Genomic DNA, 25,429 nt, shown 5'->3' with positions numbered 1-25,429 from the left:
TTTATGTCGAAAATGTGATTGTGTAGAGTGAAAATAAAAACTTCTGGTGCAATCTGCCTGGTGCTTCTTCTTTCACTCTAGTACAAAGGAACTTTGTTTTGGTTCATTCTGCAAATGTGCTGCTATTCTGGAAACTTGGATGAGTGTTTTTCCATTGGTTTTGAATGAAAACAATATGGCACCTTGCAAACACAGGACCATGTCATCATCAGGGCACTCCACTAATTTTTTTATGACAGAACACATCATTATCAGGGCACATCATGGCCATTTTCTTACATGATGCCAAGCTAATGACTGACATCTGTTCTTGCCAAATGATGAGTCTCTGTCTGGTGCCCCTTGCAAATTGTTGATGCTAATTTTTTCTTGTGAAAAATATTGTTGATGCTAATGACCTTCCACTCTTGCCAAAGGGTGGATGCATCTGGGCTTGCATTTCAAGTTCTCAACAACATGTGTTGTATTTTTTTTTTACTTTTTACTTTTGTTTTATCAATTGATGATTGCACTACACATTGTACTTGCATTGCACCCCATATGTTTAATCCCCCAAAAAACAATCACCAGAAGGACTGAGATAAATACTAATACTACCCTGTACTTGAAGAAAGCTCTGTTCTTTTCTCTTTCCCTTTTGAACCTGACACACACTGCACCATTTGTACACCATATTACCTGCAAAAAAAAAAAGAACAGCATCATGACCAAATGAAGCAACTATTATTAATTGATCTTTCGAGTTTGTTGGGTTGGAAGGAGGATAAACTTTTCTTCCATCAGAATAAGATGATCCTTTTTTCTTGTGCTCTTGTCTTCACCTGCTCCTAAGAATATCTCTGCCTCATCAACTAACTGTCATGAAAAAGTCAATGGAGGGCTCACCCTAATCGACAAAGTCGGATAAAAGAGCTGCAAAATAACAAATTGCAGCGATTTTATAGAAAAATATATATGGAGCCGTCAAGAACAACATGGAAAATAAAGGGGTAATAAATGGTGATGGTAGGTCAAGAGGCAGACGTATATGGAGGTCCATGGAGCTGTCCATGTCCAGCAGTCTCGACGTACACATCAAGTCGTATTAATTGTGATTAGCTTAAATGAATAATGATGTGCTTTTGTACTGTTATTTCTCTTCTTGTCCATGGTATTTGTCAACTCAGATACAGTGATGGTGTCATTAGTGTTCAAGTTGTGTCAATTATGATAAGAGGTGACGTTTAACACGGACCCGAGAGCAAAAAGACACGGAGAAAATTACACCAGAGGGAGCACAAACAAGTCAAGTATTTTTTCGCTAAGCCCGCTTTCATACGCCAAACGACGATTATGTGCGGTTATTTATCAATTGTTCTTCTCGCATTTATTGCTTTCTTGAATTCGTATAACACTTTTGAAATGTTGTTTCTTTGGTTGTATCTAGATGAGCTGACTCCTTTACACATGCAACTTTGAGGTTGAAAAAGCATCTAGACCTGGTCATTATCATGTCATCACACACATATTTTTCTTTGATAATCACATCTCTTTTGCCCAAGTCCACAGTCAAGAAGCTTATGCTATGGCCTGTTGCAAGTGAGAGTGGTTATCCATGCATTTCCTAATGATAAAACCATTGAATCATCTAAGCGTGAAGGAGACAATTTTATGGGAGGTATTCGAGAAGACTAATCGCATGTTGGGTGGTGTCTAGAAGTGCGACTTTTCCCCTACCCAATAACTCGATTAAATTCAATTGATTAATTATTGTTGTTGTTGATGGCTGGTTGGACTTTGAACTCCATGATGATGTGTTTACAAAGACTAAACTACAAGCCCTATGGGCAGCAGGACGTAAGCTCTATGTCCAAATGTTCATATTTTAGTTTGTCGAGATTAAATAATTTTGCATGATTTTCCTTATTTTTGGTTGTCGATGTTTGCACAGACTTGTGTGGACGGTTGGTTTACGTAAAAAGAGACAAGTCTTTTCTGGGGAGACTTATCCTTAGGCAAAGTCGTATGTGTATACTTAATCATCTCGTTGAAAAATAAGTTATCACGGTAGAATGTGGATATTCAAATCGGATGATGCTTTTTTTTATGTAAAAAGAAAAAACCTCGCAAAAGGTTACATACACATGTATACATGTAGATGATCTGGGGAAAAAGGACAAGGACTGTGTCATGAGCGGGAAAAAAAAGTTGGTGCTTAAATTTTGTCTTTTAAAAGCATCGGAATTGAAATTCATTTTTTTGAATCTTGTTTCCATGATTTCACTGTTCAACTATGGGAGAATTAGGGTGAAATTCAGTTGAGGGTTGCGTGCGTGTAGCTTGCGTAAGTAAAGTAGCACGTGCAACTCAACTTTGCTATATATGCATAATTTCCCATGTATTCGTATTGGCTTTAGGTATATTCGAATCCCTCCCTCTTTGGGGTATTATATATGCATGATGTATGTATCCCATCCAATATTAACCCAACACGTTGAAAAAACGGCTTGGACACAAACCAAGAAGTCTCCATAGAAAACCTAAGCGGCCTGCAGCGCAGGTCTCATCTCTAGCCATGCCCACGCATGTCACCGTCAAGCCTAGCAAATTGTGAGTATCAATGTATGATTATGTGTGGGCTGGGCTCACCTCAGGCTCGGAGGGATGACCTACATACCATTAGCGCAGTGTAGATAGGAAAATGGTAATGATGTTGGCAAGTTGGCGTAGCATAGTATGGCATCACATCACACCAACACACAAACATTGACGCGCATATATCCTAGCTTAACTAGGCCGGCATGGGCTCATGCATGTCCCTCTCCTACATATGCACGACCCTAAGGAAAAAAAAAACAAGAAAACACAAGTGGAATTTACACATATATTGTTGATGGAATCTTGCACGCGCAATAGCCATCCGATGAGATAATTTACATCTTGCACATGCACATATCACTTCAAGGTTTTTTTTTTAAAAAAAAAACTTGGAAACGAGGAGACCCGAGCAGGCAGAGAGGGACAATTGCACCCTCGGCGCACCGTGGCGTGGGTATGGTGCTCCATCACTCCCTGTTTTCTCTTTGATTGATGCTCCCTCCCTCAAGGTGAAATGAAATGGGAGAAATCTCAACTCAAGTGCCAGCCATGATTGGCAGCGGGTGCGCCTGCGTCCCGCACAAGCGGCAAGCTAACGACAAAAGGGCCTTGCCGGCATCCACTCCCTGTCTGTCCTTTTTTTTATTTATTATTTTTTCGTTACCGTTGCAGCCAGCACGGTTACCAACGCATAATAACACCGTCAACTTTGGCCCTTGATTAGCCTCTCCTTAATTAATCACCTATATCTATATGTAGGTAGTGACAAGAAAAGAGAGAGATATAAGGGCATCTCCAGCCGTTGGCCCCCCAGGAGGGCAAAAAATCGCCCATAGGGGCGCTAAACCGTGCACTGGGGGCGTGATGTCCCCCAGTCGCGGCGCCCACAGTTAGTCAAAAAAGTCAAATACGGCGAAAAACGACTCAAATTTAATGCAAACATCGGCGGGTTCGTTCAAACTTAAACATATTTTACAAAAAAAGAAAAAAAAACTACCGCGGGCTACCCCCGCCGTCTCCCTCGCCGCCCGCCTCTCCGCCCGCCCACGCGGTTCTACATGCCGAGGAGGCTGTAGAACCGCGTGTAGTCACCGCCGTCGTCGTCATCGTCGTCGTCGCCCCCACCTACGCCTCCGCCGTCCCTGCTGCATCCCTCCCCCGGTTGGCGCGGCGGGTTGGACGGTCCGGGGGCGTCGTCGTCGTCGCTGTCGAGGACCACGACGCCGTGCTCGTCCTCGCGCCCACGCTTGCGGGCGGTGATCTCCTCCAGGGCCCGGCGCTGCCGGACCATCTCCTCGAGGACGGCCTCCAACGTGCGCCCGGGCACGCCCCACCACCCACGCCGGCCGGCGGCGTTGAGCCTGCCGGAGGGCACGACGCCGTTGGTGGCCTCGAGCTACTGGGCGTGACGGCGGCGGAAGTAAGGGTCCCAGAGCGGGCTGTCTGGGACGTACCGTGGCCCCTCCCTCGCCGCACGCGGCAGGTTCGCGCGGATGCGTGCGATCTCCGCACGCCGCACCGCGCCGGTGGGTACCGGGGGCACCGGCACGCCGCCCGCGTTGATCCTCCACGCCCCGGGCACCCGCATGTCCGGCGGGACCGGGTACTCGGCCTCGTAAAGGAGGCGAGCCTCGTCTTCATGAAGATGGCGGCGGTCGAAGCCGTTCGCCGCCGCGTCGTCGCCTGGGAAGCGCTCGGACATGGGTGTGAACTGGAGACGGCGAAAGAGAGGAGAGGAGAGGGAGGAACGACGACGGCGGGAGAGTGTGAGTCGCCGAGTGCGCCGGGGCGCGTCATATATAGGCCAAGGCACGCGTGCCACCGTGTGTACGCGTGGCGGGCGAGGGAGGGCGAGGGACGCGCGTCGTCCGGTCTTCACTGCGCCGCCCGTGAGGCATCAATGGTGCAGGCTGACCCGCGCGGCAGCGCGCGGCAACTTTGGCATTGATTCGCCGCGGGAAACGAGGCGATGAGGACGACGAAGGGCCGAGAAGAGAGCCGTGTCGCTGACGCGGCGGGCCCGCGGCTTTTTCGCGCCAAAACAGTTCGCCCGGCGCCCCCGGGCGCCCCCCCAACGCGCCGGGTTCGGGCTGGGTCCGCCGGCGCTGTTTTCGGCCCAAGCCGGCGAAAATCGGGCTCCTGGGGCGCGACTGGGCCGTTTTTTCGGCGCCGGCGCGAAAAAAACGCCTGGGGAGGCCTTCCTGGGGCGCGGTTGGAGATGCCCTAAGATGCGAGGGAGGGAGGGAGCTGAAACTGGGCATGCATCATGGATGGCCTGATTCCTGCCTCTGCCGTTTGCTTCTGCCTGACCGCTTTCGAATCTCTCTCTCTCTCTCGCCTACGGTTTCAGAGAGATCGTTGACCCGTTCTTGGACCTAGCTAGCCGTTACACAACGGTCATATCACAATAGAGAGAGAGATATAGAGAGTTATTAGCTAGCCGTTTGAACCACTAGTGCTAATTAGCTTAGCTGCTTTAACTAGTGCCAGGTCAGCCACACGTCTGTCCCGGGGTCTTCTCTTGTCCACCTTACCTGCTCTGCTCCACAACAAAACCTAGGAGCAGTAGCAGTTGAATGCCCACCGTTAGTTTATCTACTAACACTCCTGCTATACTTGTTAATCCTCAATTTGCATTAAAGAGATGCCTGGTGCTCACAGTACTATAGTTAAGATTCGAGATATTTGTGGTAGAGCAAGGGAGTTGACCAGAGCACTTGGTTTCTTTGTAATAAATAAACTAATTAATCAATGTTCCCAACCTAACCACACCTGCCTCATTTCCCTTATTTTTCATATCGATATTCGCACCGGAAAGAATCATACGCACGCTTCCAACTGGCAAGATTCCTGCCCGCCTGCCTGCCTGCCGTCTCAACCTCGAGGCCCCGTACGTGCACGGGCACTAGATACATACACAATTCTAATGGAAGACACCTGTCTTCCTCAGGTTTTACCGTGTGGTTATGGTTAGGAGGCGCCCCTGTGATGGCAACGACTACTAATGAGGGAGTGTGATTATGCTGGTGATACAGTTCTTAAGGATAATGGCAAGTACAGTCAAGGCTCGTCTGAATCGTCCAAAGAACGGGCCCTGCTCGCGTATTACTTTACGATGATGATGATGTACTTGAGATTCATCAGATCAGGCTGATTGTACTGCTCAAAGGGCGCAAAGTGGCGCTCAACGCCACGGAAACAGGAGGAGAGGAGAAAAGAGTGAGAAAACAGGATCAAAGCGAGCGCGCGCACGCCAACTCTTTTTGAACGGCGGAAAAAGGAAAAGAGGTACTTATACTAGTGGAAAAAGGAAAGAAAGGAAAAGATAAGAGTTGAGATTCGCACTCGCCAGATCCTAAGCTGTCCCGGTCACTGATTAGTGTGGTAGTACGTACTAGTGGCAGCAAATGTTAATCGCTCGACATATTTTCTCCTCTTTATTGTTGGAAACAAAAAAGATGGAGAAAAAAGGGCAGAACACAATGCACTAGCTGTGATGCCGAATTTATTCAAGTAGTTCTTTGATCTAGACACGCGTTTATCTAATTATTATGCCCTCTGTTCCGGAATGTAGGGTGCATTTTGATTGTTATGTATGAGCTTTCACTGTTAAATACTTTGGACGTAACGGTTATAAAAAATACAGCTACAAGATGTGTTTGTCACTGTGTTTTTTGAATGGTATTGATTTTGTGTAACACAACCCGCATATTGTTGAAATAGTTGCTGTTCAAAGCCTGAATTTAAGTGGTCAGAACACGATATGCACGAATGAACGAAGCGAGTTAGTTATTTTTATTAGTCGGCACCCCTTCTCTCTCATCAAACTGATTAGAGCATCAACATAGCTAGGAGTTAATCATGTACTTTCGTCGACAAGATTAAATTAAGTGGCCCCAACCACAAGCAATGTCAGGTTGTACTAGGATATACAAAGTGTTCAACAAGCCTAGCTTTCAAGATGCTCTTTCGACCACTAACTAAGCGACGGGGATGGCCTGCATTTGCTGTGAGTGATCACTTGATGCATACGGCTGTGCGCCCGTGACAGCCGGCATTTGGGGGATAATGCAGGCATATATGGACCCGACAGGACACCTGACCACAAAGCACAAGGCCCTAATTCTGAGTGCCCAAGTTGGTGCAGATCCACCACTACTACTTACATACTTAAGCAGCAGCATGAGTATGTCTCACGAATTCAGTGGCGCCGTAGATTCAGGAAAGTAGCATGTTGCTGGTATATATTGGACCTTAATAATAAGTTGCAATTCTACATGGATCAACAAGAACATATCTTCTCCTTTTCCTTTTTCACTAGCGTTTGTCGTTGCGCTGCCCCCTCGGCTCTTTTTTGGGATGCTGCTCAAGAATATGTACTTCAGTTTTCTGAAACTTTGACCACAGATGCGCACAAAAGTATGTCTTATGCGTATTAGTTATTGGAGTTGTCGACTTGTCGTGATGAATAATTCCATCTCAATATGTTTATATTGTTTTTTCAAAAAAATGTAATCAGAAAAAAATAGTGGTCATAATTGCAAAGGAACCATTTGAAAGAAGGCAGAATGAAAATAGTGCCTAAAGGAATACAAAGATAATATAAAAATAGTATGTACTGAAAAGTTCTTATGTTCCTCTCCAGATTGTGACCAGTTTACCAGACTGTAGCGCACAAAGTTTTCTCCTGCAGTATGATTATTTCTTGGAATGGAGTAAATGAACATGGTTGAAATTTGCTGGGTTGTTGTACAACCTGTATGCTTTCAATGTGAATAGTCCTAGGAGAAAGTACACATGACATCTTCTTGTCTAGAACTATAAGTGTCAACGCTGTCATCATGTACAGAAAGGAAGGAATGACATCCCCAGCAAAAATCCATTTACCTGATCCAAGATAGATTATGCAAGCACAGGCAGCAGCCATATCTTTTCTACTCCCTCCGTTCCTAAATACTTGTCTTTCTAGGCATTTCAACAAGTGACTACATACGGAGCAAAATGAGTGAATCTACACTTTAAAATATGTCTACATACATCCGTATGTAGTAGTCATTTGAAATTTCTAGAAAGACAAATATTTAGGAACGGAGGGAGTAGGTAAGAAAGTTGACACAGGAAAATTAAAAAAAGCTGAGGTGACAAGGCTGCGTAAAGTCAAATCTATTCGCGTGTTCCAAATTCTGATCCGTCTTCAACTGCTCATACATATCCTTTTCATGCGTGGGGATTGGAACACAAATTCTATGGCCCTTTGGTGATTTTCCAACCGTTCAGTTGTGAAGTTTGTCTTGTTGCCGTCTAGGAAGGATTGTTTTCTCACCAGATGTGACCCCCCAAAAGCTTTTTCATTACGATAAGTAGCTCCTTTATTTACTTTACATTTACATAAAGAGATGTTGAGTGGATGGCATATGCTGGTAGCTAAAACTTTTTATCTACCACCACAGGAGAAATTAAGAAGTGAACTTCGCAGCGACCGAATGACGATGAGAAGCTATATACATATCTACATACTGTATATTGAAGTACGAGTAAATCACCCACCTTTCCCAAACAGATAAAATTTTCAGGATACTAGTTGGTGAAAGAAACTCGAAGAAATTGTTATCTGCCAATCCTTTTTCATCAAGGTGTTTGTGAACCTTGTCCAATCTATGGCGACATGGGTGCCGCACCTGCCGGTCGCATTGATTCATCGGCACCCAAAGCCAGGAAGATTCAAAGCCTAAAGTCTAACATGAGTCCCATATAGACGCCGTGCCCGCCATGCCTGTGGCGTGGATGTGTGTCTTTTTCTCTCCCTTGATGCCATCAAGATGTTGAGGCCTTGTGGGGATTCGAATGATGGGGCATGCTAGACAGGGAAAGCAAAAGGTTTGAAAGCACAAAAAGATGATGGCGATGAGCTAGACCAGTCTTTATTCCTGTCATTGTTAAACAGCAACATGGTGTATATATGTGTGTTCTGTTTTTCCACATTGGCAACTAGCATATTTTCTTTGGTCCTAAAGGATAAAGGGGTCATCAAAGTGATCGCATCCACAAGGAAAAAGAGATGTGCTGGTAGATTCTTGTTTTTTTACTTTGAGAAATTTTGGGTGGTATAACATCTTTAGAATTCTGGCCAAAACAAACCATTTGTTTAAGATGATAAGGTCTGAACAGTTGTTCAACAGCTGATATGCGATGGCGGATTAGCATCGAAATGATTCTAGAAACTCTTACAAAGATAAGGGTAAACATTATAGGTTTATAGTAGTATGGAAAGATGAAGAATGAAAGTAGGCTTATAGCTTACCAAATGAATAATGAGCAGAGATGCTAGCTGGTAGGCAGTATGAATTTGCATTTTGGGCTTAGCCACAGGTCTAGTATGAAAGATAGTTGCAGGCCTAGCCCATGTTATCAAGTGGCTCAATTACAAAAAATCTCTACAATTTCTAGTAGATGAGAAATGAAATATAATACGGGTCCCTTGTAATCACCACACAAGAAAAAGTAGAGTTCAACATCAGTAACTTTGGAAAACAAGTCAGCAACATTCAGTCAACTACTCGTCCTGCAACTGCAACATGGTAGAATTCTCCCACGGAAGTTGTATCAGAAGCTACACCAGATGCATGTACGATTGCCCCAAAGATCATCACTGACCAGAGCGAGGAAACGTGCTTGGAATCACCCAGGTTGACTCCAATCTGCGGTACCGGTTTCCAGTGTTCTCGAGCTGCGAATGTGTTGAACAGTCGTTATGTTTTTGCCATAGTTGGACTGCAGCCCAAGGCTGTTCAGGCTGATAACTTGGGAAGTATATGTGGTTGCTTCTGCCTCCCCATCTCTGTGGGTTCATGCATGGCAATGCCTCGCATCGCACGTCCGCGCTGACAAAGATGGCCCAGTTATCCAACCTGTCCACCTTCACCCACCTTGCCTTCTTGCTCACGGTGTCCAACGACTCAAGCTTGAAGGCCTTGAACTGGATGACCTCCGAGAATGTCTTTCTTGATGCCTCAAGTTTGATCAAAAGAAGCGCGTCACCACACGCAACAAGCCATGTTTTTTTATTTGTCCAATAAAGATCTTTGGTGCTATCTTCCTCAAGTATAACTTCAAACTTCTGAATTAAGAGACTGGGTAAGAATTGTACAATGCAGAAGGACCCGAAAGACCCTAGGGCATATGTTTTGCCCTTCAGGGCCACAACTTGTTCAATCTTAAGAAAATTAACTTTAGGATAGTGTTCGAACCAAGAGTCGCTCCCGATGCGCCACCGGAACAGATAGGCTCCACTGCCAACAAGGAGATGTGAGTCATCGGATGCATCAGGGGCAGTCAAGGTGGCATAGCTGATGCTGGTGAAGTGATCTGACTTGAGGCAAGGAGGAACAACCTTAGCGCCACTGAAGGCATTAACAATGTAGAACCCATCATCGTCGCAGAAGATGAGGTGGCCGTATGAGTAGCGAAGAAAGAACATGCCTCTGAGGTCACTCAAGGAAAGCAAACTGGGATAGGATGAGGTGCCAGCAGGATCAGCCAATCTCCACGTGCATCCTTGCAAGGTCGTCCAGCGGTTAAACTGGGGAGATAGTTTGCTGTCGGCACTCGGGTGTAGGAGGAGAGGCTGCAAAGAGGACGTGCATACCGAGAAGAGATCACGCCAAGGACGACAGGTGGCACCGAAGGCGAGGAGGTCGCGGGAGGAGCCGAGGAGAGCAACGACACATTGGAGCAAATCTTCCGGGAGCTCTACCCATCCTCGTGGCCCGGATGCGGCAAAGACAGAGGAAGCAGAGGCATAGCAGGTTCTCTTAGCGCTGATTCGCATGGCGGCGCTCTCCCTGTTGGACACAACAAATTCAGGACAAAAGGTTAGTCATGCCAAGCTAGATATAATTGTATGAAAAAGAAGAGGAGCTACCAAGATTCTAGGAAACATGACCTGAGCTAAACAAAGATACATATTACACTGAGTTGTTGCCTCAGAATAAGATCAACAACGACGCAGACACTGAATTTCAGTTCTATGGAGAAGCTATACGCGGTAGATACAGGTTGCTGAAGTTTCATATAAATCTTTGGGCCTACTGAACTGCATCTCACAATCTTTGGGCCTACTGAAGTTCCATACAGGTTGCTTTGATACTGACTGACAGCACCTAGTTGTCAAACTGAATCAGCCAAAAAAATGCAATGTGGGAGATCTAAAGTAGGGATAGTTTCAATCTGGATTGTTTGCCATTGACAATAAGCAGAATCAATCTTTGCCATAATTATATCAACCAAATTCAGTTCCATATCGAGGTACAGTGTGATTAATCTTACAGATATATAGCTGGATCTGATGCAACATCTACAGGTGAACGGGAAGGGGATGGGACGCAGAAAGAACTTCGCACTCTGAAATCTGTATACTCTTTCCACGAACGAAATTAACCAGAAAAGGAAGACGAAGACGAGGTAGGGCTTGGGGGTATTACGTCGGCGACGAGGACGAGGACGAAGAAGCGGTCGCCGGCGACGAGGAAGGAGGATGCGCGTCCATCTCCCGCGGCTGCTCCTCCATGCGCGCCGCCGTTTCTTCCATCTCTCAGATTTTTTTTAGGCTGAGCAGAGGAACCTGTACAGCAGTACGGCGCAGATCTGGGTTTTTCTTTTCAATATTTTTTAACTCTTCCAGTTGTAATGTCGGCCCGGCCCAGTCCCAACTATTTTGAAACGATTGGTAAATCCTATGTGGACGCTTCGCCCATTTAACCGCAAAACTAACCCCTAAAAAACCCGTGAAATTACACGCTTCTACCAATCCCAGTTTAGGAACCTTCTACATTTCTCAAAAAAGAAAAGGAACCTTCTACAAGGTTTTCTGTCCGGGGAAGCCCTCTAAAAGGTTCTGAACTGTTTATTTTTGGTTGTTTTATTCATGAAATTTTTTATTTTCCTTCAGTGGTTCAAAAAATTAAGAAGTGTTCGTTTTTTAATAAGTACAATTTCTTTTTGTGTTTTGCAAAGTTTCTGCAAGTTCAGTTTTTTTTTCATGTTTTCAAACACAAGGTTCAAAAAGGGTCATTTTAAATAATATGTTGGAATTTTTTAAAAAGTTCCAAGTTGTTTCCATAAAATATTTGCAATTTCAAAACATTTTTGCTTTTTCAAAAACCATGTTCAAAATTTTAAAATTATTCATTTTTCCAATAAATGTTCAGAAATTTCAAACAACATTCACACAAAAATCACATATTCCAAAAAACTGATGAAAACAAAAAGAAACTTTAAAAAACACTGCTATAGCAGCCGGCTCGATACAATAGCTGAGCTAGCTAAAGTAGCCGAGCCACTACAATACGTCCTGGGCTGGCCCAATCAAGGCGCTCCCCTCTGTGGGAGACTGACTGTTTGCCGCTTAATGCGTCATATAGGCACTCTCATGTTTCTTAGAGCAACTAATCAAGGGTTCCCCACGCGGGGCATTTCTTTGGGTTGTGAGAGCACGCGATCGCCAGGTGGTGCTTCAAGTCATCATCATGCGTCCCAATAAAACCGTTGCCATATGTCGCACGCAAGACGGAACCCGCACTAGAGTTAATTTTTCTTTTCTTTTTTAGTTTTGCTGGTTTTTTCGCATTTCCTTTTTTTCTAGGGTTCCATTCTAAGGTTTTTTGTGGACTTCATGTGTGGTCTCCGCGTGGGCCACATATGCACTTTGTGCGGAAGCACACGTTAGAAATAGGTGGCTCACGAGTTAGTATTAGCTGCGAGCACGAATTAGTTCGTGCTAGAAGCATATGTGCGCTTCACATGATAGCACTGTTGTGCCCCACGCTAGGGGGAGATGGATCCTCTGACATGCAGGAGGCAAGTCAGGGGCTACAATGCCTTATGTGTGTAAAACATGGAAGGAAAGACAGAGAGCTGGCACTGTTCATTCACCACTGTAGATTCATAGACTATTGTAGATAAAGCACATAATCGCTGTGTTAAATTGTTATTTACGGAAATCTAGTGAAGGGAAGTCAGGGTGTTGTAGCTTCCCTGACTTCTCTTCCCAAGTCAGAGGATCCGAATCCAAGTTGGAAGCACAAATTTACTAAAAAAGTATCAGAACCTATCAACATGTGATGTAGTTTTGAAGATCTCAATGCAAAGACGGTGAAAACCGTTCATAATTTGGACGCACAGTTTGAGAGATATTTCGTTTGAAAAAATGAACACGAAGAAAAGGACAAATTTGAACCACCCAACCCTTCCGTGCATGAGATCATGGAACATACACACATGAACGAGTTTCATAAAAATGTTAATGGATTTGATAAAAGCATTGACATAACTAAAATTATTATCCAACACACAAGACAAAAATCAATGCTACATCAGAAGCCGATTAATTGCCGATATGTCATAGTCATTGACCGTTGTGCAACACAATCACAAGAGACAATATATATTAATATTCCTGTGCTCTATATATTTGGTGCCGAAGTCAAGAAACCATTGAGGTTACCAAAAATTGAACAAGCATACCAACCACATTGAGTTTCATTGCTCGGAAGGTTGGAGATAAGATAACAAAATGAACGATCTGTATACTAGAATATAATTCTATTGAGAAGCTACACTTGATACAAGTCCCGCTGAAACTTCATAAGAATGATTTGTCTAGTGAAATACAGAGTCACCTCCCGCAGAAAGAAAGAAAAGCAGAGGTTTTGTCAGGCCCTGTGACGATCCCCGTGTCGCCCCCGCTAGGGCGGCTCGGGCGAAACCCTACCCCCACCACCGCCGGGCTCACAACCCCTCCCCTCCCCTCCCCTCCGCCGCCGTTGGAGGAGGCTGCCGGGCAAAGCCCCGGGCGGCTGACGGCGGCGGCGGAGGCTCCCTTCCCTCCCATGTTCCTTTGGGCGAGGCGGGTCACCCAGGGCGCAGGGGCCCTCCTCCCCAATCTGAGCCGTCGTCGCGGCGACGCGGCCGATCTGACGCCGCCGACAGCGCCTTGGCGGCATGGTGATGGGAGGAGGCGGCGAAGCGGCGGGCTTCGTGGAAGATCTGGTGGTGCCGGCTACTGGTGGGCGTGCTTGGTCATGGCGGCGTAGGTCGCACTGGCCAGCGGCTTGGCCGGTCGGCGGCGGCGGAACATGGCCGATGGCAGCGGCGATGTTCTGTCTGGATCCCGGGGCGGCGGCCCTGGATGGTGGCGGTTGGTGAAGCTAGGGCTTCTCGCGGCGGCATGGCGTGTTGTCCCTGTCCAAGGCGGATCTGTGATGGCGATCTGCTATGGATTGGTTCGGATCAGAGACGGCGACGAGTGTGCGAAATCCATCTCGGCGACACTTGCGGCTTGGCGAGGCGGGGTGGGAGCCCTCCTCCTAGGCTCCACTGGTGGCACACTCAGGCTGTGGCCGGTGTGCCAGGGCTCCTATGGTGGCACTTGTTGCGGTTGGTCGCCGTATCTCGGCGGCTGGATCTGGGGCTTTGAAGGCGGTCGAGACGGTGCACATGTTGTCGGGTGGTTTTCTTGGGACGGATCCGACTTAAAACTTGGTCTTCGGTCATTGGCCGAAGACGATGATGACGATGCCCTTATCATCGTTTCCTTCATGAAGGTATCGTCGAGGTACAAATCCCAAACCCACCCAATACCTTTGACGAAAACCCTAGATCAGTTGATCGGATGACGACGGCATTCATGTGTCGTTACCCCCTTGGGGGCGGCATTCTTGAAGATGCACTCGGGCTCGAGGGACCAGCGGATGGCTTCTTCAGTGGAACGGTGTTTCTTTCTACATATTCATGGCGGCGGCTCTTGGCGGCATGGAGCAGCGGAGGCTTGGCGTCAGATGTGTGATGATGGACACGCGCAGGAGGTCGACGCTGTCTGGCGTCGTGGTGGCGTTGGCGGCAGCTAGACTGGGCAAGGTCGATGCAGCAGAGTACAACTCGAAGATGGATTGGTGGCAGGTGGCTGCGGCGGCCTCATACCCGGCAGGCATCCTAGTTGAGGAGCACGCCGGACTGGTGGGTGCCCATACCCGGCAGGCGTCCTGGTTGGGACCTTAGGTCTTAGATGTTAGGTTTGGCTGCGAGGTCTGTTTGGTCTTAGGCCCAAACTATCAGCGCCCCTTCATCAACTGGATAGGAGTAGCGACAAATGTTGCTTAGATGGTTGCTTTGGTCTTACTGTTGTACGACTTTGTAAGGTCTTGTGTTAATAATTAATAAAATGGCCGTATGCATCGTCCAGATGCAGAGGGCGGGGGTATTCCTCCTTTTCTAAAAAAATAAAAAATACAAAGTCACCTATATGACGATTAAGTGAGCATAAATCTGGATAAACGATTCTAGTGAAGACAAATCTAGCTTAAATTTGATTTCTATTCTATCTATGCAGCTCCAAAAGAAAACACAAAAAACATGTTCCTACCCTAATTGGCGTTTAAGAATCATCTTGACACGGTTACCCATGAGAAAAAGGGGTTAGAGGCCAGCAGATTGAAGAATAAGAAGAAAACATATTTGGGTGGGTTGATAGTTTTTTAACCTTCTGATGTGTGTTCAATGACCAGATAACCTTCTTCCAACTCTCGTCCTCCCTTGCCCATCTTCTTTCCGGAACCACCCACGACCATCGGTCGAACCGTCTGCCTCTGCCACCCTGCTCCCCTCACTACTGTGCTAGTTCCACCCCCGGGCATCCCTCTAAATTGGCGAACCACCAGAATTTGTCTACAGGCCTGCAGCACAAACCCTTAACGTTCGAAATCTCCTTTGTTGACTCACCACTAGCTACAACTCGTTACTGGCCGTGGCCTTGTCGACACCTTGCCCAATGCCGCAGAGACCCGGCCTCCCTGGTCCGCCATGCTTCATTCTTCCTTCCAAGGAAATCAACTGAGCCAAGTTCAAAAATTGACAACTTCTTCCAGCTAAATTGGAGAAAATGGCCGTCATAAACGCATAACATACAACACTAACCCATTTGATCTAAAATATAACACTGGTTCATTTAAATTTGAGCTAGCAAATATAGCCCCAAAACTAACAAACCAAGGGTAACACGCACAAACCAAAAGCAAGTGCTTCTTTTATCAAAAATATCGGTGGGTATTCAGTATAAGCATTTTGGACAATGACTAGATTCTAGCACTCCCTAAGCGACGGCAAATGTCTTAGCAGGGCTCTAGAGCGAATATGATACTTATCCAAGGTGCGCAAAAGATAAATAGGGCCGGACGGGCCAGGCGAGCACGAGCCATCGGACGCAGTGGGTCGGCCTCGACCGTTGTATAGCGTCCAGAAGCGTGCAGGCCAGGAGCGGGCTCTTGGCAGGCCGGAAAGAATCGGCCTGGCCTGTCTTGGGCCGGAAAAACAAAAAATCGGCCTGGCCTGTCTTGGGCCGGAAAAACAAAAAATCGGCCTGGCCTGTCTTGGGCCGGAAAAACAAAAAATCGGCCTGGCCTGTCTTGGGCCGGAAAAACAAAAAATCGGCCTGGCCTGTCTTGGGCCAGAAAAACAAAAAAATGCGCCGTTGCCGGGGATCGAACCCGGGTCACCCGCGTGACAGGCGGGAATACTTACCACTATGCTACAACGACTTTGTTGCTTAATGTTGCTAAACTTATGTTACTTAGCCCAAGCAATATCAATTCCTGTGGATCTCCACATCACGATGGTTGCATGTTCCGGAGTTAGGGCCCGTTCTGACAATGATTAGGTTGTAGTCCTTGAGCACGCGCCATGCCTTTTTTTTTCTTTTTCTTTTGGAACTGATCACATGCCATGCTCGCCATCGCAACATGTCTTAGCAGGGCTCTAGAGCGAACATGTTACTTTTCCAGGGTTCATGCGGTAAATAGAGCCGGATGGGCCAGGCGAGCTCCCAGCAGGCCTCGACCGTTGTGGAAGCGTTAAGAAGTAGCAGGGCCAGTAGAAGCGGGCTCTCAGCAGAGAGCTCCTATTTGCCACCTGTGCGCGGCAAATTGTTGAGGCTTCGCTCAAGCCAGCCACGAATGGGCCGGCCCATTTGGATCTTTTGAACTTCAGGCGCGCAAAAGGTTCAGAAAACGTGCTACGCGACCGGGACTCGATCTAGTGACCTCCTTCTCGTTATCTAGTATAACTAGCCAACAGAACTACTGACCTCAACTGACTGACTCACAGCGCGAAGCTTTAAGTACCAAACTTCCTTTGAAAAAAACTGAATACTACACATTGAACGTTTTGTAAATAGCGTTGAACATTTTATTAATATAAATAAATAATTTAAATTATACACAATGAACATTTTTTAATATATGATGAACGTTTAAAAAAACATAAATATATGTGTTGGACAATTTTCGAAAATGCATTTAACATTTGTAATCATTGAACATTTTGTGTAATATAACACTGAACAAAATATACTTACCACTATACTACAACGACTTGGATGCTAATGCTACTCAACTTGGCTTACTTAGATTAAGCAATCTCCATTCATGTGGATCTCTTTTCGTGCGTGCTCCACATCACTGATGGTGGTTGCATGTTCCGGAGTAAATCATCTCTCTTGGGCCCGATGACCTACATGTCGGCATGTCGCAGGAGGATGAGAATGCTCTAGATGAACCCGACACTGTTATACCACCAGAAAACGAATCTTTGGATAACTTTTGTTGTTCCATATGATAATAAATACACTTGTTACTAATGAAGCCGGTATCTCTCGATGAACCCGACACTGTTATACCGCCAGAAAATGAATCTTTGGATAACTTTTGTTGTTTTCAGATGATAATTCAGATACACTTGTTACTAACGAAGCCGGTGAGTATTTCGAACCTTTGAAAGGTGCGATGTCACGGATATTGATTCTACTACCACTCAACTTTAATTCACTCACTCCATATTCTATGTCAATATCTGTGCCCCTTCGTATATCTTTCAAAAAGAATCAGATGTACATCATTGCTCATGTGTTCTACATGCATGCTTGTTCTTTCTTTAGTTGGTAACACTATTTTTTCACTAGGAAATGATTATATCTCTCATGAGTGTTTGCTTCTTGGGTTTGTTTGCCTAGTTAAATGAGAGGGCCACCCCCTAGGAAAACTATGGTAAATATTTCAGTATTTTTCAGCAGGATTATACCAGTGCATTGATTATTTGAGTGTGTTTTATAGCATTTTATATGAGGTTTTGAATTATCCACTTTTTTATAATTAATCAAAGAGTGTTTATGCAATAATTGTGATGCACACTACAACTCGTTATTACAGTTTACTAAACCAGGTTCCCCCTACCTTGCACGTTTGATGGTCAACGTGCTTCTCCATCGCCTTTCTTGGTAGCATATCTGAATGGTGCTCGGGTGTCCTTGGTCTCGATAGACCACTAGGATAGTTGCTTCTGTGGATGCCGACAAAAAAATTGAGGAGGGGCGCCATCTTTGGCTGGGAGAGAAGGTTTCGATGGGAAGAAAACACGTCCTTATGGATTGTGTCGTGGGTGTCGGATAACCGATATTCCCTCGCATGCGGTGCCTGTCCTTGGCATAGAGCGGATATCACCGTCATTGGCATCGTTCACTTTGCTATCATCGGCAACAACGACATATAGGACAAAGAGGAGAGGTCGGGTGACGAGTGTTGCATTGTTATGGAGGTCACAACCGTCATTCTCAAGCCAAAGGGAAATTCAGTAGAGGGGTCTTGGTTGACAAGGAGAAACAAGAATAAAAATATGGGCGAACAACTACAAGAATTCTAGGAGAACATCGAGTACCTCACGCCGACATCCTGTGTCTAGGAGTGGAGTCGCGGGTGTCTGGTGAGTGAGGTAAGGTCATTGGTGTCTGATGGTTCACTATTTGTATGCAGGAATCCTGGCCGGTCGGAGCATGTTGCATGGTGTCTTTTGTCTCCTTGCTGGGAGCACCTCACATTGACTCCGTGGCGTTTGTTCGCTCCACCGAGCAAACTGACCAACACGCACAACTCTCATCCTACACGCTTTTTTGGGAGCGGTAGGGTGAGAAGTGGGCCCACCACGTGGGAGAGGGCGGGGCAATTTAAACGTGAGGACGGGAGGTCTTGTTGTGGTATGCAGGCTCACATAATAATCTATAGGTAAAGCTTTTCTATAACGAACAAACCCACACGCCAGTCTCCTCCTCTCCTCTCTTTCTCTCCCTCCCCCCCGCTCCCTCTCTCGTGACACACGTTCCCCCTTCCCCTCGACATCCACGCCGAGACTGCGCTTGAACCGCCCATGATTGAGCGGTGGATGATGCGTTGAGACAACCGTGTGGGCTCCTACTGTGTTTCCATCCATATCTGGAGTCCTAGGTGTGGGCGACCAACTGCATCCAGATTTGGAGTCACCGCAGTTGGGCAACCAACTACATCCAGATCTGGAGTCCTAGGTGTGGTCGACCAACCATTTTTTCTAGATCTGGAGCCAGCATGATGATTGGCGATGGAGGAAAGCGGCATACTATCTCTGATGGCCACGTCTTGCCACGACTGGCATCGGAGAATTTAGTTGTTGCCTCCACTTCGCCCTCCGCTATCAACATCAAAGAAGGTAAGGGAAGAACTCGCCCTATTTTTTTCTAGAAAAATTAAGGTAAAAATTAGTTGATCTTCGAGTTGTGTTTATTTTACTTAATTGAGGGAAAACACTAGACTTGTATATTACCATATACTGATTGCAATCATTAGACATGGGGGCATTAAGTATTGATGGGACACCAATTCCTTCAAAAAAGAAGTATTGATGGGACACTACAATATTCCTTCTCAGCCAGTGAGTACTGCTTATCATGGACCCAAAATCTTTAATGTCCAGGACCAAACATCCTATTGCAGCACTCTCAGCTTAGTGCAGTCATCGGCCAGGGATTTTAGTAGTTCCCTTCGGCGACGGTACTCTTTCCCTTCGGTCCATGGGAATCATCATGAATTAAGACATTGATGTACCTCAGGTATATGGCAATCTTTTTATTTTAGTTCATTTATCTCACAACAACGCAACACACCCTTGCCCTTACCATCATGCACAATACAATTCTGGCGGCCTAGCATCCACTTAAGATTATTGAAACTCCTTTCACATTGCTGAGTTTCAGAATGTAAAACGATCATCAAGTGGTATACGCGTGCACGAGGCAAACTAGCTCTTCAAATATCCGAGACTGCCCGAGGCCCCAACAATTCTAGATCAGGCGACTCATTTCTCCTGATAGGTGCCTTCCTTATCACATGTCATTCATCGGCAACCAATGGGCCGATAGCTTCCTTACCGCCTAACACACCTATGTTGCTCATGCCACCTCCATTACCCTCACCTCATGCCTTCTTGTTCAGACCAGGACCCTTGTAACTAGGTGTCGCCACAAACTCACTACAAGACTCACTGTCACGTCCCATGCATTTACCCAACACCGCCCGGGTGTTCACCAGGGATTGATCAACTTACTTTCCTGGCTTACCCTTGTGTCTATTCTTGTCTTTGTGGTGCTTGGCTTTCATGTTACTGGCTCCAGGGGTAGGGGAGGAGCCTTGTTGAGGTTGACTTTGCCCACTTCATTTTCCTTGCTGCTGCCGGACTCACGGAGGAGGCCTGGCCTTGAATCACCTCCGCCCTCCGGGTTCAGCCCCGGCAAGGGAAGGAACCAAGTTGATGTCGAGTTCTACCCCCTTGCTCTGAGTTGTACATACAAGCAGCTTTGGAATGATTGCCGGTATCGTCGACGAGACTTTCCCCACCTCCTACTGGAGTTGGGAACCCATGACAGCCATTGGTGGTGCAGTGGCCGACGCTAGTGTTAGCATAATCTTGATTGTTTTGTTTGGAACATGATGTAGTTGGTGCTTGCATGTCACGTGGCTTTATTTCTTTGGGAACTAACCAAAGTCATGTACATGTACTACTAGGAGTTCACGTGTTTGCGTCAAGCTTGAGTCCAAATATATAGTATACAATGTGATCTAGGTTAAGTCAATTTCCATGGTCTCATGGGTTGGCCGAGTATATATATTTGCTGACCGGTGCCACGGTCCACAATCAGACAGAGTTCTCAACCGCGCAAGGCTGCCCAGGATCATCTTCCTTGGCCCGTCATAACCCCCACTGTGGGCAACCTCTACGCGCTCATCGCACTTTTGTTCTTGTTAGCCTGACTCTGCCATGGATGATTTGGGGATCTGAGTGTATGTGTTGTTGGTGGATGTGCGATCCTGTTGTGTTTATACTATATGAAAATATGAAATAGTTCAAGGGTTTACCACTATCAGTGTAGAACAATCTTAGAATTTCAATATTGTTTACACTTTTTAATTTCAAATGTTGATGAAATTTATCGCGTATCTGTGGGCCCGGAATCGAGGTGGAGACAAGAGCCAAACCTGTTGCGCAACACATATAAATAACATTCGGTGGAAAGAAAAATACAGAACTTGCCTTTTCTTTTCAACCGTTGATGAATTTTATCATGATCGAATTTCCTTGAGGCAGATGCACATTTCGATGGCAATACTGTAGTCTTTCTCTACTGTGTATTATATTTATAGTTTCTACAAACATTTTTATTGTGTTTGTATATAATTATCATAGCTGTAGCAGTACCAATTTAATTAAAATAGTGATAGCAATATATATTATATAGTTAACTCAGGTCCATTGCTAAAATTGTTGTCCTTTCATGATCCTTAATGCAGAATTTGAAGCTGATATCATGCAAAACATCAACCGGAGCTCCGTCACCCCCATCTCCGTGCATCGTGTCATGTTTGGACCCGAAGGCTGGGCGGACCTACCACATGGATTATTGCACTCCATCATTGTCATGTTGGGTTCAACTCGTGACCTTCTTGCATTCATCGCCACCTGCCCTAGCTGGTATGCCGCATTCATGTCAATCAAATCTACCTTAGGCGAGCTCTTCCCACCTGTTATTTTCCGGAACTGTGCCGATCAGACAAGCTCAGCTGGCTCTAACATTGGAAACACATGGGAGCTCATTGATCCTGTATATCCAAGTACTCCGTTGTGTCGCTTGACCCCTCCAAGTATTTTGGACAAAATGGCAGTCGTCAAATGTTCTTATGGTCATGCTATTTTCTGCTACGAGAGATCCCTTGTCATTATGGACGTGCTCACTGGCACTACGGTTGCAGCTCCACCTTTTCCATTGAGTCAACTATGCTACAGAACCTTCATATCTCCAGAGGCGTCACCAGATTCATATCTATTTGTCAGCAGCCCGCACTGCCTGTATGCTTGGCGAGTTGGGAGCCCCTCTTGGTTGCACTGCGATTTTCTAAATGCACATTTGATCAAGGAGATGGTGTTCTTCAAAGGCCGGGTCATTATGAGGATGCGTCAAAAACTATACACCGTGCATTTGACACCTCAGATTCATGTTGAGCTACTAAGACTTGATTGCAGAGATTATATGGACCCGTACGTGCTTTCCGGAAATTTGGTGGCTTGTGAAGACACACTTCTCCTACTTGGTCGTAACGGGGAAGTCTTCTCCATTGACTTCTCAACTGAACCTGCAAAGTATGTGATCGTGGAAGAGGGAGGCTTGAAGAAGTGGGCGTTCTTCTTGGGCGAAAAACGTACTGGACAGCCACGACTCTTAGTGAACCCAGAGAGAATGGGTTTAAGGGGTGGCCTTGTCTATCAGTTGGATGAAAACGCTCGAGTATTTTCATACCCAGTAGACGGCAACCAACATGAGGAGTTGGAGCCAGAACCTTGTTTTGCAACGATCAATGCTCATCTTGCTCGCAATCCTACATCCTTTGCAGCTTGGATATGAGAACGTGTCGTTGTACCGTGCAGTTGTCTTGTTGTCGTTGGCTGCACTTGGGGACTTTTTTGTCGCTATGTTCCTTCTAGTTTCCGCTCCTTTGACGGAGTACATCAAGATTTGTAATAATTCCTTTCAAAAAAGATTTGTAATAATCTCTGTTTGCCACCCAGTGTACATTCCTGGAGGCAAAACTTGTGCTACATGTTGCTGTTTTAGCTGAACCTTGTTAATTACTCCCGTTTTGCATACAAGAGATAAGGGTTTGCATCTTGAAACAATACTAGCTTCTTGAGTCTTCATATCACTCTTCAGCATTTTTTGTGTGCACCATGTCAGATGTGCCTGGGCTTTTATTTTAGTTATGTGCTTTGTTTGGTCCATACATCTATTTGTAGCTTGATCTCCTTTTAAACAGAGACAATCAAATGCACACAAAGCTGTTTGCTGAAGCTATGTTCAAATGCAGATCTGTTTGGTTGTCGAACACTCGGTCTGCCTAATTTTTGTTGGTGCAAACTATAAACTTTATGATGAATGCATATATGCTGCTTATATGTTTGTTGGCTGAACTTGCAGTCTATATTAACCTGATGTCTTATCTATGTATGAAAGGGAAGTTACAGGCCTAGCCCATGTTATCAAGTTCCCAGGTACAAGAAAACTCCACAATCTGTAATAAATGAGAAATAAAACATATGGGTCCCTTGTAATTGCCGCAGAAAAAAAGAGGAAAGTACACAATCTAATAACTTAATCTACACTTCTGTTTGTAATGCAAGTTTTGAAACACGTCAAGAACATTCAGTGAACTAATCTTGCTACTGCAACATAGTAGAATCCTCCCACCAAAGCTGTATCAGAAGCTAATCATCAACCGCACTCACGGCCGTAAGATCATCGCAGGACGTAACAAGGAAACGCGCGGGGAAGACCCAGGTTGACTCCAATTTCAGGTAACGTCTTCCAGTGTTGAAGAGCTGTGTCGAATGGTAATAACATTTTTTCCATAGTTGGACTGCAGCCCAAGGTTTTTCAGACTGATAACTTGGGAAGTATATGTGGTTGCTCCTTCCTCCCGATCCCTCCGGGTTCATGCACGGCAACGCCTCGCACCGCTCGTCAACGCTGATAAAGATGGCCCAGTTATCTAACTTGTTCACTTTCACCCACCTTGCCTTCTTGGTCATGGTGTCCAATGACTCAAGCTTGAAGGGCATGAACTGGAAGGCCTCCGAGCGCATCCGTCTTCCCGCCTCCACAAGTTTGATCAAGAGAAGCGTGTCACCACACACCACTAGCCATGCTTTTTCATTTGCCGAATAGAGATCTTCGGTTTTATCTTCCTCGAACACAACTTTAAACTTCTCAACAATGAGACTGGGTGACAAGTGAATGATGTAGAACCACCCGAAAGACCCTAGGGCATATGTCTTGCCCTTGAAGGTCACATTTTGTTCAATCGAAAAACGACCAACTTTAGGGCTGTGTTTTGTCCAAGAGTCGCTCCCGATGCGCCACAGGAACAGATAGGCTCCAGCACCGACAAGGAGATGCGAATCAGCGGATGCAACAGGGGCAGTTAAGGTGACATAGCTGATGCAAGTGAAGTGAATTGACTGTAGGGAAGGAGGGCCAAGCTTAGCGCCACTGAATGGATTAACAATATGGAACCCATTGTTGTCATAGAAGATGAGCTGACCATAGGAGTAGCGCAGAAAGGTCATGCTTCTGAGGTCACTCGAGGAGAGAAAACTGCGAGAGGATGAGGTGGCAGCAGGGTCACCCAATCTCCATGTGCATTTGTGGAATAAGGTCCAACAGTTATGCGAGAGAGCCTGTCCACCGTCGGTACGGAGATTGGGGTGGAGGAGCAGAGGCTGGACAGAGGACCTGTGTGCTGAGAGGAGATCACACCAATGACGACAAGTGGTACCGAAGGCGAGGAGGTCACGGAACGAACGTAGTAGAGCGACAACGGGTCGGAGCAGGTCGTCCGGGAGCTCTGCCCATCCTTGTGGCCGAGATGAAGCAAAGAGTGAGGAGACAGAAGAAGAACATGTCCTGTTGGCCATTATTTGCACGATGGCGCTCTCCCTGTTCGACGCAGCAAATTCAAGAAAAAGGTTAGGCATGCGAAACAAGGTATAACTGTATAAAAAGGAACAGGAGTTACCAAGATGAACTACCAAGATTCTAAAAAACATGAGTGATGCGTGTCGTTAGGACATCAACGCCACACTATGTTCCCATCATACACTGAACTGAACAAAGGTACTAATCGCATTGAGTTGTCGCTCCTGAGAAGTTCAGAATAAGATCAACAATGATGAAAAAACTGGATATAAATTATATGGGGAAGTTATATATGTATATAATACGCGCTAGATAGACGGCTTGTTGAAGTTTCTTGTAGATCTTTGTTCATACAGATTACACACCAAAATCGCCTAGTATTTCTCAAACAAATACTGTATCTGGTAAGTGTCCATGCTGACAGAAAAATAAAAGCAGAGCACATATGAATTTCAGAGCATATTGAGAATCGGTGACCGACACCCTCTATTATTATCTGCAATGTTGGAGATCTAAAGAGGGAAATTCTCAATCTGGATTGCTTTTCTTCTTCGAGACTAAGCAGAAAGAATCCACCTATGCCTTAATCCCTACTTGCAGATGTAGGCGGTCTCGTAGGCGGCGAGCATGGCCTCGTGCTCCTTCTTCACGGGGAGCAAACCTGGCTCGGTCTTCGGCCGGACGAGGCGGTAGGAAGGAGAGGGGCGGCCGCCCTCGTTGATGACAAGGGCGTCGCGTGCGCGACGCCCTAGTGGCGTCTCCTGCAGCTCCGGCTTGACGGGCCGAAGTGCCGGCGAGCTGGAGGACAGAGAGCCAGAGCCCGACGATGATGATGTCGCCGTCTCCATTCGCCGTGGCATCCAGGAGCTGCCGCGGCGGCGAGAGAAGGAGGGGGCGCCGGGTACCCCAGGCCTCAATGTGCTCAAGGACAGCCTCGAGGGTTCGGCCTGGGACGCTCCACCATCGGCGCCTCCCCTCGGA

General features: G+C 46.2%; 3 protein-coding genes and 1 non-coding gene across 4 annotated transcripts; 1 reads left to right on the top strand and 3 right to left on the bottom strand.

The window, feature by feature from the left end:
* Positions 1–8,886: 8,886 nt before the first annotated feature.
* On the bottom strand, positions 8,887–11,188 carry LOC123083412 (putative F-box protein At3g25750). The gene is made up of 2 exons (XM_044505459.1): positions 11,058–11,188; positions 8,887–10,418 (listed from the first exon to the last, which is right to left on the bottom strand). Exons 1-2 carry the CDS (start codon positions 11,162–11,164, stop codon positions 9,224–9,226), a joined length of 1,302 nt encoding a protein of 433 aa, XP_044361394.1. The 5' UTR covers positions 11,165–11,188; the 3' UTR covers positions 8,887–9,223.
* Positions 11,189–16,094: 4,906 nt separating this feature from the next.
* Positions 16,095–16,166, bottom strand: TRNAD-GUC (transfer RNA aspartic acid (anticodon GUC)). The gene has a single exon. It is a non-coding gene; the product is annotated as a tRNA-Asp (tRNA).
* Positions 16,167–18,732: 2,566 nt separating this feature from the next.
* On the top strand, positions 18,733–22,535 carry LOC123083411 (uncharacterized). Its single transcript, XM_044505458.1, has 2 exons — positions 18,733–19,137; positions 21,273–22,535. Exons 1-2 carry the CDS (start codon positions 19,017–19,019, stop codon positions 22,379–22,381), a joined length of 1,230 nt encoding a protein of 409 aa, XP_044361393.1. The 5' UTR covers positions 18,733–19,016; the 3' UTR covers positions 22,382–22,535.
* Positions 22,536–22,993: 458 nt separating this feature from the next.
* On the bottom strand, positions 22,994–24,469 carry LOC123083410 (uncharacterized; the record flags this gene model as incomplete). Its single annotated transcript, XM_044505457.1, is given in 1 exon segment — positions 22,994–24,469. A coding segment is annotated over 1 exon segment (1,231 nt), but the record flags the coding sequence as incomplete, so codon positions are not given.
* Positions 24,470–25,429: the final 960 nt, after the last annotated feature.

Source organism: Triticum aestivum, chromosome 4A (assembly GCF_018294505.1).
Source record: "Triticum aestivum cultivar Chinese Spring chromosome 4A, IWGSC CS RefSeq v2.1, whole genome shotgun sequence".
In the NCBI taxonomy this organism is placed as follows: domain Eukaryota; kingdom Viridiplantae; phylum Streptophyta; class Magnoliopsida; order Poales; family Poaceae; genus Triticum; species Triticum aestivum.
Note: the sequence above shows the minus strand (reverse complement) of the source record. Positions and strands in the feature narration are given on the sequence as shown.